A 17,652-nucleotide genomic window follows, 5' to 3' on the forward strand; every position below is an offset into this window, starting at 1 on the left:
TTATTTCTACTCTGGCTGCACCACACTGGAGCTGCATGAGCTCACTTCAGGCATCGGCCACCTGAAGGGGGCGGACCGTGATTCCCCAGCGCCAACTTACTCCACTGTGATAAGCAGCAAGGAAACTCCCTGCATAATGCCAGTTGAGGAGGGGGTACGTTCCTCCGGTGTCTTGGCCAACGTTCCTCTCACAACCAACACCGTCAAAAGAAAGACAGAAACTATTGTCTGGATATTCATATCTACGGAAGTTGTGAGTACAAAATGTACTTTTACATAAACAAGTCACTGGAATGGGAATGGGAATGCGCTGAGGGAAAGTTTAACCTAACCAGACAGGCAAGTTCAAGTCAGAGTGTAACATTGGATGAGGCTCTAAAACAGGCAGCTGACTTGATGCCTGATCATTTCCCATCCAGAAGGCTGGGTGAAAGCTCCCCCCAACATTGCGCAAGGTGTCTGGAAAATTGGCATGTGATAAAAGACGCAAATATTTTCATCATATTACTTAGCCAGTGGCCTGAATGGCAGTTTGGTGACCAATTGTCATGATGCACAAAGAGTTCACTAGATTAGTTCCTGTGATGAGATGGTTGTCCCGTGATAAGAGGCTGAATAAATTGAGTTTACATTCTCTGGTGTTCAGAAGAATGAGAGTTGATCTCATTGAAAGGGGATCTACAGGCCCTAATAAGGAGGGATAAAAGCTAGCTAGAAATATAAAAACAGAGGCATGTCAAAGCTTTTTATCTTGCACTCATCAGGACACTTCTCGAGAATATCAATATAAGGGGAAAACAACAATTTAAACTGTATGAGAAGAAAGTGCTGATTGGTTGGCAAGTGGAATTTGATTGGTAGAGGCTTTGTCATGGAGAATGCCCCAGTTTTGTATGTACTGAAAACTACATAAATTAATACACAGGGCGCTACTCTTTGCAGACATATAGAACATGTACGCACATTGCGTCTCTTTCAGCTAAACAAAATAAGTGACAGCCATTCGTCGACTCATCCCTCAGGGCAATGCCTTGGCCAATCAGGGTTAAGCTGCCTGGTTTAAATTGCAAACTGCTTGACAGTTAACTGTCAGTCATCATTACTGGTGCATTCTCTATGGCAGTACCACTACCAGGTATAGTCCACTTGCCAACCAATCAGCATTCTCTTCCCATACAGTATAAATTGTTGTTTTCCCCCGTATTGGTATTCTTGCAAAGTGTCCTGATGAGTGCAAGGCGAAAAGCTTCGACATGTCTCTTTTTTCAGCAATACTCAAGCTCTGTACGACCAAATGATTAATAATATAAAAACAGATAGTAACAGTTTCTCCAGGTATTTAAAAAGGAAAAGAGTAACTAAAGTGAGCATGGTCCTCTAGAGAGTGAGTCTAGGGAATTAAAGATGGAAAATAAGGAAATGGCGGATGCATTGAATGGATATTTTGTGTCCGGCTTCACTGTGGAAGACACAAATAACATCACAGAAATAATTGTAAATCAAGAGGTGAAAGGGAGTAATGAACTAAAAACAATTACAATCACCAGTGAAAGGGTACTGAGAAAATTATTAGGACTCAAAGCTGACAAGTCCCCAGGTCCTGATGGACATCATTCCAGGGTCTTAAAAGAAGCCACTGCTGAGATAGTAAATGCACTGGTTTTAATTTTCCAACATTCCCTAGATTCTGGAAAGGTCCTTTCAGATCAGAAAGTAGCGAATGTAACTCCATTATTCAAGAAAGGAGGGAGACAGAAAGCATGAAACTACAGGTTAGTTAGCCTAACATCTGTCAGAGAGAAAATGCTAGAATCTATTATTAAGGAGGTTATAGGAGGACAATTAGAAAATCTTAATGCAATCAGGCAAAGTCAACATGGTTTTGTAGAAGGGAAATTGTGTTTGATGAATTTATTAGTGCTTTTTTGAGGAAGTAACAAGCAATGTGGATAAAGGGGAACCTGTGGATGTGGTGTACTTAGATTTCCAGAAGACATTTGACAAAGGTGCCTCATCAAAGGTTACTACAGAAAATAAGAGCTCTTGGAGCAGGGGGCAACACATTAGCATGGATAGAGGACTAGTTAGCTAATAGGAAACAAAGATTATGGGTAAATGGGTCATTTTCGGGTGGTAAGATGTAATGAGTGGAATGCCACAGGGATCAGTGCTGGGTCCTCAACTGTAAATTGCAAGGGGAACATAAAGAGTCTGCAAAGGGATATAGGTAGGTTAAGTGAGTGGGCAAAAAATTCACAGATGCAGTATAAAAATGTGAACTTGTTCACTTTGGAATGAAGAATAGAAAAATAGCATGTTATTTAAATGTGGAGAGATTGCAAAACTCTGCAGCACAGAGGATCTGGGTGTTCTGGTACATAAGAGTCATAGAGGTCTACAGCACAGAAAAAGGCCCTTTGGCCCATCGAGTCTGCACCAGTCGAACAAGTACCTAATTATTCTAATCCCATTTTCCAGCACTAGGCCCATAGCCTTGTATGCCATGGCATCGCAAGTACACATCCAAGTACTTCTCAAATGTTATGAGGGTATCTGCCTCTACCATCCTTTCCCGCAATGAGTTCCAGATTCCCACCACCCTCTGGGTGAAAAATTCTTCCTCACATCCCCTCTAAACCTCCTGCCTCTTACATGAATCACAAAAAGTTAGTATGCAAGTACAGCAAGTGATTAAGAAGGCACATAGAATGTTGTCGCTTATTGCAAAGGGAATAGAATATAAAGGGATGTTTTGTTACAGCTATACAGTGTGTTAGTGAGACCACGTCTGGAGTACTGTGTATAACTTTGGTCTCATTATTTAAGAAAGGATATAATTGCATTGGAAGCAGTTCAGAGAAGGTTCACACAACTGATTCCTGCGATGAAGAGGTTGTCTTTGATGAAAGGATGGACAGGCTGGGCCTGTATCCATTGGAGTTTAGAAGGCTGAGAGGTGATCTTCTTGATGCATGGAAGGTCCTGAGGCGCCTTGGCAGAGTAGATGCTGAAAGGATGTTTCCCCTTGTGGTAGAGAATAGAACTAGGGGGCACAGTTTAAAGATAAAGGGGTCTCCCATTTAAGATGGCGATGAGAAGAAAATGTTTCTCTCAAAGTGTGATTAGTTTGTGGAATTCTCTTCCCCAGAGCTGGGCAGGTAGGGTCACTAAATATATTTAATGCTGAGTTAGGTAGATTCTTGACTGACAAGGAGGCATAGATGGGAAAGTAGAGGCCGCAATCAGATCAGCCATGATCTTATCAAATGGCGGAGCAGGCTGGAGGGGCCAAATAGCCTCCTGCTCCTAATTCATATATTTGTATGTTTCCGCTGGCTGGAGAATCTAGAATATGGCACTGTCTCAGTATAAGGGATTGATCATATAGGTCTGAGATGAGGAGAAATTTCTTAATTCAGAGGGCTGTGAATGTTTGGAATTTTCTACCCCAGAGTTTTGTGGATGCTCCATCATTGAATATATTTAAGGCTGAGATAGGCAGATTTTTGATCTCTCAGAGAATCAAGGAATATGGGGAGCAGGCCGGAAAGTGGAGTTGATGTGGAAGATCAGCCATGATCGCATTGGATGGTGGAGTGGGCTCGATGGGCTGCATGGTCTACTCCTATTTCTCATGTTCTAAGGTTTGGTTCGGCACCTTTGCTTATTGCCCAATATGGTTGAGCCACTAGTGGCTTTAGGTGGGGTGGGCGATGATGGACATTCAACAAATGGAGGCCTTTTAACTTGTAAGTTTGGTAGCTTCTTCCCATGGTGCAAACTGCAGCTCAGCAGAGAGAGAGACATGGGAGCGGGGAGCAGAGAGAGGGACACGGGAGCGGGGAGCAGAGAGAGGGACATGGAAACGGGGAGCAGTGAGAGGGAGACGGAAGCAGGGAGCAGTGAGAGGGACACAGGAGCGGGGAGCAGAGAGAGGGACACGGGAGTGGGGAGCAGTGAGAGGGACACAGGAGCGGGGAGCAGAGAGAGGGACATGGGAGCGGGGAGCAGAGAGAGGGACATGGAAACGGGGAGCAGTGAGAGGGAGACGGAAGCAGGGAGCAGTGAGAGGGACACAGGAGCGGGGAGCAGAGAGAGGGACACGGGAGTGGGGAGCAGCGAGAGGGACACGGGAGCGGGGAGCAGTGAGAGGGAGACAGGAGCTGGGAGCAGTGAGAGGGAGACAGGAGCTGGGAGCAGTGAGAGGGACACAGGAGCAGGGAGCAGTGAGAGGGACACAGGAGCTGGGAGCAGTGAGAGGGAGACAGGAGCTGGGAGCAGTGAGAGGGATGGTCAAAATACGATTGAAAGATTATTTGAAATATGAAAAGCCAATGACGCTTCTGCATCATGAAGCACTGAATTAAATGGAAGAGGGGCTTAAAAAATAAATATCATTTTGGTGAATTGTAGCCATTTCTGTTTAGCTGGGTCAAACCTCAAACCACTCTAATCCAGAACAGCATGACAACCCTACTGTGCTCAGCACGGGCCAACACGTTACTGGGCAAGTTACCTAGTGGACAAAGGAGTCAAGCTAAACATGAGGGGATTGTTTTTTTTGATACAGCCTGTCCTTATAATTTAAGTCTCTAGGCATCAGTTTTATTGTGGTGAAACTCCAAGGTCAAGAAATCAATGGTGCACAGGGCTGTATACCTTACCCCAGTTGGAGTCTGACTAGAACTTTATATACATGTGAGGAAGCTTTCACCTTTTTGTCTGCCAGCCTCCTTGAGATAAATATTCCATTAGCATTTTTAATGACTTTTTTTTATATCTGTTCAATAACTTTTAGTGATTTTATATACATGGATATCTAAATCCTTCAGCTCTGCATTGTGCTTCTCATCTCTCCACATTAAGGTGCTATTTCAAATTGTCGTTCTCAGTCCCAATGTGGATGACCTTCCGTAGTTTTCCCCTGTCGCTGTGATCACAATTGTACAATGGATTCCTGGGTCAGGCCTGTGCAGTGTGCACGCCTTCCAACAATTGTACTCACCTGATTTACATGTAAGGTGAGGAGAAAAAAGTAAAGTAAGGAAGAAGTATCATCATGGCTAGTTGATGCATATGCAAACCTGCATTAAACAGTACCTTTAAATTAAGTTAATAAAAGGGTTGTTGCCTGGGACCGGGTCACATACTGTGCTTTTCCAGTTTTAGCTGGGTGGTACAGTGACTCACCAGCTTGCTTTATGGGATTGAAGTTCTGCTCCCGGTTTAAGCTGTAAGAATCCAACATGAAATGGATTTGGACAAATTTACCTCAATTATGGTACAAAACTGACAAGAAAATTGGTACTAATATTTCACCTGTAACATCTAAATGCCTGGTTTCTCTGATGGAAGTGACAGAAGGTTGGATATTGGGACTGTAAAATCTCTCAGTCATCACAGCAAAAGAAAATGGAGGCGGTGGTGTAGTGATATGGTTGGACTAGTAATCCAGAGACCCAGGGTAATGCTCTGAGGACCTGGGTTTGAATCCCAGTTATGGCAGATGGTGAAATTTGAATGCAACAAAAACCTGATCCATCACAGTGTGACTAAAAGTCTAATGATGACCAGGAAACCATTGTCGATTGTCATAAAATACCATCTGGTTCACTAATGTCCTTTAGGGAAGGAAATCTGCCGTCCTTACCTGGTCTGGCCTACATGTGACTCCAGACCCACAGCAATGTGGTTGGCTCTTAACTGCCCTCTGAGATGGCCCAGCAAGCCACTCAGTTGTATCAAACTGCTACAAAGTCTAAAAGGGATGAAACTGGACGGGCCGCCCAGCATTGCCCTAGGCACTGGAAATGATAACAACAAACTCAACCCTGCAAAGTCCTCCTTACTAACATCTGGGGTATAATGGCAAATGTGGGGGAGTTGTTTCACAGACTAGTCAAGGAACAGCCTGATATAATCATACTCACGGAATCATACTTTACTCATACTCCCAGACTCCACCATCACCATCCCTGGGTATGTGCAGTCTCACCGGCTGGACAGACCCACCAGAGGTGGTGGCACAGTGTTATACAATCGGGATGGAGTTGCCCTGGGAGTCCTCAACATTGACTCTGCACCCTATGAAGTCTCAAGGCATCAGATCAAACATGGGCATCACATCCTGCTGATTACCATGTACCGACCCCTGACCAACCCCTCTGCTGATAAATCAGTAATTCATGACTTCATGTTGAACATCACTTGGAGGAAGCACAGAGGGTGGCAAGGGCGCAGAATATACTCTGGGTGGGGGACTTCAGTGTCCATCACCAAGAGTGGCTCAGTAACACCACTACTGACCAAGCTGGTCGAGTCCAAGAGGACATAGCTGCTAGACTGGTTCTGCGGCAGGTGGTGAGGGAACCAACAAGAGGAAAAAACATACTTGACCTCATCCTCACCAACCTGCCTGCCACAGATGCATCTGTCCATGACAGTATTGGTAGGAGTGACCACCGCACAGTCCTTGTGGAGATGAAGTTCAGCCTTCACATTGAGGAAACCCACCATCGTGTTGTGTAGCACTATCACCATGTTAAATGGGATAGATTTCAAACAGATCTAGCAACTCAAGACTGGGCATCCATGAGGCGCTGTGGGCCATCAGCAGGAGCAGAATTGTTCTCAAACACAATCTGTAATCTCCCCGGCATATCCCCCACTCTACAATTACAAACAAGCAAGGGGATCAACCCTGGTTCAATGAAGAGTGCAGGACGGCATGCCAGGAGCAGCACCAGGCATACCTAAAAATGAGGTGTCAACCTGGTGAAGCTATAATACAGGGCTACTTGCGTGCCAAACAGCATAAGCAGCAAGTGATAGGCAGAGCTAAGAAATTCCACAATCAATGGATCAGATTCAAGCTCTGCAGTCCTGCCAAATCCAGTTGTGAATGGTGGTGGACAATTAAACAACTCACTAGAGGAGGAGGCTCCACAAATATCTGCATCCTCAGTGATGGGGGAGCCCAGCACATCAGTGCAAAAGATAAGGATGAAGCATTAGCAATAATCTTCAGCCAGAAGTGCTGAGTGGATGATCCATCTCGGCCACCTCTGGAGGTGCCCAGCATCACAGATGCCCGTCTTTAGCCAATTCAATTCACTCCACGTGATATCAAGAAATGGCTGAAGGCACTCTACTCCCCATCATCAGTAAAGTAATGGAAGGTGTCATCAACAGTTCTACCAAGTGGCTCTTGCTTAGCAATAACCTACTCACTGACGCTCAGTTTGGGTTCCGCCAGTGTCACTCAGCTCCTGATGTCATTACAGCCTTGGTTCAAATACGGACAAAAGAGCTGAACTCCAGAAGTGAAGTAAGAGTGACTGCGCTTGATATCAAAGCGGCATTTGACCGAGTTTGGAACCAAGGAGCCCTAGCAAAACTGGAGTCAATGGGAATCAAGGGGAAAACTCTCCACTGGTTAGAGTCATACCTAGCGCAAAGGAAGATGGTTGTGGTTGTTGGAGGTCAACCATCTCAGCTCCAGGACATCACTGCAGGAGTTCCTCAGGGTAGTGTCCTTGGCCCAACCATCTTCAGCTGCTTCGTCAATGGCCTTCCTTCCTTAATAAGGTCAGAAGTGGGGATTTTCGCTGATGATTGTGCAATGTTCAGCACCACTTGCAACTCCTCAGATACTGAAGCAGTCCATGTCCAAATGCAGCAAGACCTGGGCAATATCCAGGCTTGGGCTGACAAGTGGCTAGTAACATTCGCACTACACAAGTACCAGGCAACGACCATCTCCAACAAGGGACAATCTAACCATTGCCCATTAAAATTCAGTGGCATCACTGAATCCCCCATTATCAACATCCTGGGGGTTACCATTGACCAGAAACTGAACTGGACCAGCTGGCTACAAAAGCAGGTCAGAGGCTAGGAATCCTGCAGTGAGTGACTCACCTCCTGACTCCCCAAAGCCTGTCCACCACCTACAAGGCACAAGTCAGGAGTGTGATGGAATATTCTCCACTTGCCTGGATAAGTGCAACTCCCACAACACTCAAGAAGCTTGACTCTGTCCAGGACAAAGCAGTCCGCTTGATTGGCACCACATCCACAAACATTCACTCCCTCCACCACCAACACACAGTAGCAGAAGTGTGTACCATCTACACGATTCACTGCAGGAACTCACCAAGTCTCCTTAGACAGCACCTTCCAAATCCATGACCACTGCCATCTCGAAGGACAAGGACAGCAGACAAAAGGGAACACCACTGCCTGGAAGTTCCCTCCAAGTCACTCACCGTCCTGACTTGGAAATATATCGCCATTCCTTCACTGTCACAGGGTCCAGATCCTGGAACTCCCTTCCTAACAGCACTATGGGTGTACCTACACCACATGGACTGCAGCCGTTCAAGAAGGCAGCTCACCACCCCCTTCTCAAGGGCAACTAGGGATGGGCAACAAAAGCTGGCTTAGCCAGCGATGCCCACATCCCAAGAACAAAAAAAAAAATTGGCAAAGTGTAGTCTATTTGGAATTTAACAATTAAGCTCAGTACAGAGATTTGAATCTGAATTTGAATTTGAATCACAAGAAGGTAGTACTCAGGTACAGCAAGTGATTAGGAAGGCAAATGGAATGTTGGTGTTTATTGCAAGGGGAATGGAATATAAAAGTAGGGAAGTTTTACACAGTTGTACTGGGTGTTGGTGAGACCATATCTGAAATACTGTGTACAGTTTTGATCTCCTTATTTTAAAAAGTATATAACTGTATTAGCAGTACAGAAAAGCTTTACTTGATTCATTCCTGGGATGAAGCGCTTACCTTATGAAGAAAGGTTGAACAGGTTAGCCCTATATCCATTGGAGTTTAGAAGAATGAGAGGTAATCTTATTGAAAAATATTAGATCCTGTGGGAACTTGATAGGGCGGATACCCGAAGAATGTTTCCTCTTTTGGGTGAGACTAAGACTAGGGGACATTGTTTAAGAATAAGTGGTCTCCCTTTTAAGAAAGAGATGAGGAGATTTTTTTTTCCCCTTAGCGAGTCATTAGTCTGTGGAATTCTCTGCCCAGAAAGTAGTGGAGGTGTATTCAAGGCTGAGTTAAATTGATTTTTGATGGTCAAGGAAGTCAAGGGTTATGGGGGCCAGACAGGAAGGTGGAGCTCAGACCACAATCAGATCAACCATGAACATATTGAATGGTGGAGCAGGCTCAAAGGGCCGAATGGCCTACTCCTACCCTTAAGTCTTATGCTCCAATGAAGTGAATGACAGAATACACTGATATCACTGATACATTTTACTATAACCTGAACATTAAAATCTAAGCATTATATTTACTTATTCACAGCATTACTTATTCACAGCATTACTTATTTACGGCCAGTTCACAGTGAGAAGCGTGCATCTTCGACACTTTATGACGTGTGTGTCTGTGTGTGTGTTTATTGTCAGCGCAGTTCTTAATGAGAAGCACAGTAAACAGTATAGCTATCATCTATGAAATAGATCCTATCATGATTGGCTATTGAAGCCTTTAGGTTGTATTGTTACATGATAATATGAAAAGATGATGTTAGATTTTAATGTTAAATGTTAGTGTTAAATTATGCTGTTAGAGTTTACAACTGAAGCATGATCATAAGGCTGCAAAATTGAATTGTAATATAAGATTATAATGCTGATTATAATATTGTTAATTTTTTGTATGAACTATGATGTAGATTCAATATTAAATTGTAATGATAGACTGTAATATGAATTCTGCTAAATGATCTGAGGATCAGGAAATTAAATTGTAATGTTAATCCTAACAGATGGAGATTTGCAGGACAATTTTTAATTAAATAGGATGTAGCTTATTGTGCTTAATGTAAATCTATATACAATTAAAGATCTTACATCTAACATACAATTCTTGGTCACAAATTTTGCTTCCAGTATCACAAATCTTATTTTTTTCATCAGCAATCAACCGCCGATGTAAATATAACAGGAAAATGGTTTCATATTTAGAATATTAGAATCAGAAAAACCCATAACAACATGTTCACTTTCGCTATCATGTCAGCTAACCAATCAAATCACTCAAAATGTCCGTTTTGGGGGGGAAAAATAATGATTTACCGTTTTGATCAGTCACTTAAATCTCTGATTTCAAAAATGAAGTTTAAACAAAAAGTCAACAAAATACATATTTCATAATGACAGCGTTAAACATATTGAATTTTTCGTGTTATTGCAATCTTTTCTTCATTCCCTTAGCCTGGGTTGCGAGAGCTATCAGCCAGTCAATGCACGCCGAGCATGTGCAGTTAACAGAATTTCCTAGCAGACAATCATTGCATTATCAGGAGTTGAAGATTAGAAAGAATCTACATCATTAGAAAGCCCCATTAACTTGGAAAAAAAGGGAGTTCCTATGCTTTTTCCAAAAGGCGCGATTTCTCAAAGCTTTATTCCAAGTGAGTCTTAACGGTTATCATTCCGATATAAACTGCTACCGGCAGTTTCTCAGATCATCAGCAGTTGTGATTGTCACAACTATTGTAGAATCAAACAGCGATGCGGCATAGGAAGTAGGCCATCCATAGGAAGTAGGCCATCCATAGGAAGTAGGCCATCCATAGGAAGTAGGCCAGCCATAGGAAGTAGGCCATCCACAGGAAGTAGGCCAGCCATAGGAAGCAGGCCAGCCATAGGAAGTAGGCCATCCAGGCTATCAGGCTTGTGCCAGCACTATGGTAGAGCCTCTCCAATTATTCCCACTTTCCTGCTTTTCCCTCATAGCCCTGTAAAATGTTGTTCTCTCACTTTCTTTGTCAAAACTGCGCTGATTGAGGACGGGGGTTACTTTTATTCCGTGCTGTTAAAACGTTTCCATTCTGATTCGTTTTTTAAGGCGGAAGGATTTTTGAACATGCAAACATGGAATCATCGCTCTTTGAGAATTTTTGAGGTAATTTTTGTTTGTTCGTTTATAATTTTTAAATAAAACTGTACAGGGTAGATAGATTTCTCAGCCCTGCTACTTTATCGTAAAAGAGGCCATGGGGCTGGATGACCCAGTATGCTACCGTCAGATTATTATTTTCATCACGGCAATGCTGGTTTTATACCAGATTGCAAATCACCCCCTATATATCTTCATCTCCCTGCTTCTCACTCATCCATTAAGACATTTGGCCAACTGGCCTACTCTCTCCTTTTTTGGCTTGGGATCCATGTTTATCTGATGATGCTTCCATGGAATGTCTCAGGAAATTTTACCATGTTGAAGAGCGGGAGTGCGTTTTGCGGCTGGGCCCAACGGAAATGACTTCGATCTTCCAAGTATTGAATTAAAGGAAATTTCTGCTCACCCAGTACTGGATGTCGGGCAAGTAATGGGTCAATTCAGGGCTGAACTGTATGGTGTGCTTGATTCCCCGCCCCACTCCCTACCCCCCTCCCCACCATGCCTGACTTTTTATCCAGGGTTGGGGGGGGGAGCCTGCCGAGTGAAACACAGGCTGCTCTGCCGGCATTTAATGTCTAACTGGCTGTTAATAGGCTGGAGGCGGGGCTTCCGCCCTTCTGGATCAGGAAGCCCCACCTCAGTGAGCTGTCAGCCAATCAAAGGTCACCAGCTCTCCAGCACTTTGGGACAGAGGCATGGGGCAGAGGAATTTGATCAGTGTTTATGAGAAGCTTGGCCAGGAGTGGTGGAGAGGCTGGGGCGGGCATGGGCTTGAGTGGACGGTGTGTACGTTGGGGAGGGGCATGCTCACTGTTGGGTTCAGGGGGATATCTGCTGGGCTGGATGCTTGGTGTAGGCCTCTCCCACCACCAGTCAAATCCCAGCGGCAGTGGGTGGAGGCCCTTAATTGAGCATTAATAGTTGTTAAGGCCACAATCAGATGAACCATGATCTTAATGAAGGGCGACACGCTCGATGGGCTGAATGGCCTACTCCTGCTCTATTTCTTACAATCTTATGAGTTAATGGGAAGAATTTTTGCTTGTCTACCTTATCTAAGCCTGTCACAATCTTGTACACCTCTATGAAATCTTCCCTTAATCACCTTAGTTTGAAAGAGAACAACACCAGCCTTTCCTAACTTTCTAGCCAACATCCCTCATCCCTGGAACCATTCTGGTAAATCTCCTCTGCACCCTTTCAAGAACCTTCACATCCTTCCTGAGGTATGATGATCAGAACTGGATGCAATACTCGAGTTGGGGCCTACTTTATAAAGGTTCAGCATAACTTCCCTGCTTTTGTACCTAATGCCTCTATTTATGAAGCCCAAGATCCCACATGCTGTGCTAACTACTTTCTCATTAAGTTCTGTCACCCTCAAAGACCAATACACATACACTCCTAGGTCTCTCTCTTCCTGCACACTCTTTCCAACTGTGCCTTAAGTCTATGTTGCCTCCCTTATCGCTTCTGCCAAATGCATCATCTCACACTTCTCTGTATTAAATTCTATCTGCTACTTGCCTGCCCATTCTGCTATCCTATCTATGTCATATTGCAGTTGATTCACATTATCTGTCAACAAAGTCACCATATTCACTTTTTGGACAGTAATTAACTTAGAGTAGTTTTCAGACCATTCATTTGCATTTAAATATTGAATGAACTGCCATCTTTGTGCGATGTGGAAAATTATCCATTAAGAGACCACCAGTTGGTCAGACTTGGGTGCTACATGGAGTCTTGATCTGAAGGTTGGGGTGTGTGGGGGGTTTGTGTTGGAGGGGGTGGGGGAGTGTTGCCAGAGTGCAGTGGCGTAGATCCACTAGACTGTGTTCCATTGACGAGTGACCCAGAAGTAAGGGGTCAATAAAAACCTCTTTAGCCAAGCGGTCCCTCACTCACTCCTCAGAAATGAAGTCTGCTGGGCTCACGTTACACTTCGATATTCCAGGGTATAAAGGTCCCTGGGTCTGCAGGAGGACACTAGAGAAAAATGAAAACCAAGTTTATTTTGTTTCAGAAAACAAAAATTACATCTCAGTTAAAGGAAGAAGAGTTATATCTCCATTTCCAGGCTTTATGTTTTAAATGCAAATTTTAGTCACCAGCTCAAGATATCTAGGAATGTGTCATTATTTACAAGGGGTCCCTGGGAGTGTGTCAGTATTTACAGGGGGTCTCTGGGAGTGTGTCAGTGTTTACAGGGAACCCCATGGAGTGTGTCAGTATTCACAGGGAATCCACTGGAGTGTGACAGTATTTACAGGGGGTCCCCGGGAGTGTGTCAGTATTTATAGGGGGGTCCTCGGGAGTGTGTCAGTATTGACGGGGGGTGGGGAGGAGGGAGGCTATTATCTGAATCACAGAATCACAGTGCAGAAGAGGCCTTCGGCCCATCGAATCTGCACCGACACGTGAGAAACACCTGACCTACCTACCTAATCCCATTTACCAGCACTGGGCCCATAGCCTTGAATGTTATGATGTGCCAAGTGTTCACCCAGGTACTTTTTAAAGGATGTGAGGCAATCCGCCTCCACCACCCTCCCAGGCAGTGCATTCCAGACCGTCACCACCCTCTGGGTAAAAAGGTTTATCCTCACATCCCCCCTAAACCTCTTGCCCCTCTCCTTGAACTTATGTCCCCTCATTACTGACCCTTCAACTAAGGGGAACAGCTGTTCCCTATCCACCCTATCCATGCCCCTCATAATCTTGGGAGTCCTGGGAGTGTGCCAGTATTTACTGGGGATCCCTGGGAGTGTGTCAGTATTTACAGGGGCTCCCTGGGAGCATGTCAGAATATGAAAGGGTCCTCAGGAGTTTATTACTTTTCCCTAATGCTCCCTACAGTGTAAAGTTTAAAAACATAGAGTTAAAGAGCCACAATGCCCTCAATCTCCACACTGCACTTGGTTACATGTCTATCAGTTGTGTGGATCCAGAGTACTAATTGTCATTTATTAATCACTAACTTCCCTTCCTGCTATTGATATTCACAAACTTCATGTTATGTGGCCGTGTTGCCTGTGCATTAAGGCCATTTGCTCTATTTGGCTTAGGTAGGCAGGGGAGGAGGCAATGGCATAGCACAGTGCTATTGTCACTGACTAGTATTCCAGAGACCCAGGGTAATGCTCTGGGGGCCCAGGTTTGAATCCCACCTTGGGCAGATGGTGGAATTTGAATTCTATAAATGTCTAATGGTGATCATTCCCTAATGAAAGGGGAAGGAAACCTGCCACCCCTGGCCTACATGTGACCCCACAGCAATGTGGTTGACTCTTAACTGCCCTCTGAACAAGGAGCATTTAGGGATGGGCAATAAACACTGGCCTAGCCAGTGATTCCCACAAACAAACAGTTTTTAAAAAGTCATCGGCTGATATCCCCACTCTGGAGACCTGAGCTGCTGATCTATGCTGAGACACGGTACTGAGCGAGTGCTTCACCCTCTAAGCTGGTGTTACTTGGATGTGCACAGAACTGCAACCCTATCTGCCCTCTCGGCTGTTTATAAAAAATATGGTGACAGACTATTTCGATGAAGAACAGGGGGAGTTATCCCCAATGATATAGCTGATGGATATTTATCCCTTAACCTAAATTGCAAAAAAACTAATTAATTCCTTTGCTCACTGTGTAAAATAGCTGCTGCTGCATTTGTTGGCATAAGGACAGTGACTGCATGTAGAAAGTTATCCAATGTGTGTCGTGCTTTGAGGGTGACGAGATGCGATATTAATACAAGTATTGTTGCTGCTTGCTGATGGAGCACAGAATTGTGGTCTGATTCATGGAGGCCGGCAGATTATCCAAGGGTGTGGCCGTGGAATACATTCTCGGGAAGGATGCTGACAACAATCCAGGGATACGCATCAACGGTGGGTAATTTGAGATGCAGATCAGCTATGATTGAATAAGTGCAACAGGCTTAGGGGCTGAATGGCCTCCTCCACAACATCAATTTGCATTTATATAGCACCTTTAATGCAGCATAAAATCCCAAGATGCTTCACGGCAGTGTTGCAGGAAGGCATGCTAGCCTTTGTTGCAAGTGGATTGGAGAAACGCAAGGAAGACTTGGTGCAATTACATAGGGCTTTGGTGAGACCATATCTGGAGGTCCAAATCCTGATTTTGTCTACTTACCTAAGAAAAGATACGCTTGCCTTTGGGTGCAGCCCAGGTTCACTAAATGATTCCTGCATGGGATGAAAGGGTTGCCTTACGAGGAGAAATTGAGCAGAATGGGCCTCCAGCCTCTCTGGAGTCTTGTAGAAGGAGAGGTGATCTCATTGGAATGTATAAAATTCTTAGAAGGCTTGATACGATAGATACTGAGGCACTATTTTCGCTGGCATTGGAGGCCAGTAGCAGGGGTCATAATCTCAGGTTGAGGGTGACCATTTAGCACTGAGAGGACAACAAATTTCCACACTCAGAACATTATATATCTTTGGAACTCTCTAGCCAAAGAGCTTTGGATGCTCAGTCATCGATTATATTCAAGACTGAGATTTTTTTGGACACTAGGGAAATTAAGGAATGTGGGGATAGAACACAAGAGTAGAGTTAATGTTGAAGGTCAGCCATAATTGTATTGAATGGCAGAGCAAGCTCGAGAGGCCTATTCCTGCTCTTATTTCTTACATTCTTACGTAAAATATCCCAAGGCATTTCACAGGAGTGATATCAAACAAAATTTAATACAAATAAGAAGACAGGCAACCAAAAGTGTGGTCAAAGGGTTGGTTTTAAGGTGCATGTTAAGGAACAAGGAGAGAGGTAGGGAGGTGGAGAAATTTAGCGAGGAAATTCCAGAGCTTGGGGCCTTGGCAGCTGAAGGCACCAGGATCTTCCATAATGCAAAGATGGTTAGGCAAAGATCCATGAAAAAGGAACTGACTCTTGGATCTAATGACTTTACCCTGTTCCTGAAACTCTTATCAGCAGACTGTATTAGGCTTGAGGGGTGAGACTGACCCTGAGAAAGAGTTAATTTATTATTTTTGGTCATGATGTTCCCAACAACCCTGATGCTAAGGGAAGACCCACGTACCATCTCTGTCAGGTCATCAATGCAGGCGTTACGTATCCTGTCTGGTGTTGCTGGGCTGTTCAAGCAGAAGAGGCCTGTTTTTCTAGATGCTGCCCTGGCAGCAACAATGGCATCTTTGATGGCGAAGAATATGGAGGCCGCGAGGAATAACGGGGGTTCTCCAACAGCCTGGAATAAGCAGACACTGTTTATATCCCACAGCCCTGGAATAGAGTTAATCACTTACACTAATTCAGTTAATAAACAGACAATGCTTAACCCTGTAGCTCCAGCATCCAGCTGATGATCTTTAAGTCTTGATTTTTTGTTATATAACTCCCCTTCATTATTTTAAAAATGTTACTGAAGGGTTTCACAAACTAGTCCACACATAGCCAATAAATAAAGATAGTCCCAGTTGGCACTGTGACTTTCAATGTTCTCTCGACGCCTCCCCCCCCCACCTCCCCCGCCTCTCCTGAAGGCACTGACTGTTGCTGTGGCCTAGTGGCTCCAGAAGCCTGCACTACAAATGCTTACACTCACACTCCACATTCAACAGTAACTAGCAATTTGACTGAGGCAGCAGGGGACATGACTGTGCCCTTTGACCCCAGGCATTTTCCGACAGAGGTTGTTCGGGACTGGGAACGCTGGATCATTTCCAGCATTCCCCTGCTCCTCCACCGCCCTTATCCCAAGGGAACTGAGGCCTACTGTAATACCCGAACAGGCAAGATAGATAAACCAGGAGTCAAACCTGTACCTTGTGTGGTTTCATGACACACCTGGTGATGTCTTAAGCCACCAACTCTTGAGGAAACCCTCCACACCACCCATTTCATACCCTGATGCCCGATCAGGGAAAATCAGGCAAGTCGCTTAAGGATATGCAGCCACCTTGCAAAGTGATGGTGAGGATTATAAAAGCATCTACTGCTTTCAAAAGTAACCAGTTTTATTGTGATATGGGGAGGAAATGACAACAGGAAACATTGCTGAGTAAGGATAACTAAAATGGTTGGAACCACAACGTGTGATGCTGGCAATGTATGTGGCAATGTCACCATTATTAAAACACCTGTGGAGCAATCTTATTATCTCTTACCGAGATATCCTTTGCCTGTCATTTTATTGGGTCAATGCCCTCGGTGAAACAACACACAGACAAATTGGACGGCCACACTGCGTGGTTTCAGCCATAGATATATGCAGCACAGAAGATGGCCATTCAGCCCATCGTGCCTGTGTAGAAAGGGCCTATATTCCCTGGAGTTTAGAAGAATGAGAGGTCATCTCATTGAAATGGATAAAAAGGGCTTGGCAGAGTAGATGATGAGAGGCTGTTTACCCTGGCTGGAGAGTCTAGAATTTGGAGTCATAGATTCAGAATAAATACTGATATGCGGAGGAATTTCTTCACTCAGATGATTGAGTCTTTGGAATTCTTTATCACAGAAAGCTGTGGATGCTCAATCATTGAGTCCATTCATAGGAACAGGTAGGCCATTCAGCCCATCGAGTCTTCTCTGCCATTCAATTAGATCATGGTTGATCTTCTACTTCAACTTGACTTTCCCGTGCTACACCCATATCCCTTGATGTCATTAGTCTCCAGAAATTTATTGATTTCTGTTTTGAACATGGTCAATGATTGAGCTTCCACAGCC

At 44.4% G+C, this 17,652-nt stretch overlaps 1 protein-coding gene and 1 long non-coding RNA gene across 2 annotated transcripts in view; one reads left to right on the plus strand and one right to left on the minus strand.

Annotated features, from left to right (window-relative positions):
* The first annotated feature begins 705 nt into the window (after positions 1-705).
* On the plus strand, positions 706-10,781 carry LOC144681038 (uncharacterized). The gene is made up of 3 exons (XR_013576672.1): positions 706-1,135; positions 8,806-10,631; positions 10,668-10,781. It is a non-coding gene; the product is annotated as an uncharacterized LOC144681038 (long non-coding RNA).
* xdh (xanthine dehydrogenase) overlaps positions 10,625-17,652 on the minus strand; it is a 134,044-nt gene continuing 127,016 nt past the window's right edge. The window contains exons 36-37 of the mRNA XM_078542721.1: positions 16,004-16,171; positions 10,625-12,924 (exon numbers count right to left, since the gene is read on the minus strand). Coding sequence (XP_078398847.1) covers positions 12,874-12,924; positions 16,004-16,171 — 219 coding nt within the window. The 3' untranslated portion in view covers positions 10,625-12,873. The remainder of the gene's footprint in view (positions 12,925-16,003; positions 16,172-17,652) is intronic.

This window comes from Cetorhinus maximus, chromosome 5, assembly GCF_964194155.1.
Source record: "Cetorhinus maximus chromosome 5, sCetMax3.hap1.1, whole genome shotgun sequence".
NCBI lineage: Eukaryota > Metazoa > Chordata > Chondrichthyes > Lamniformes > Cetorhinidae > Cetorhinus > Cetorhinus maximus.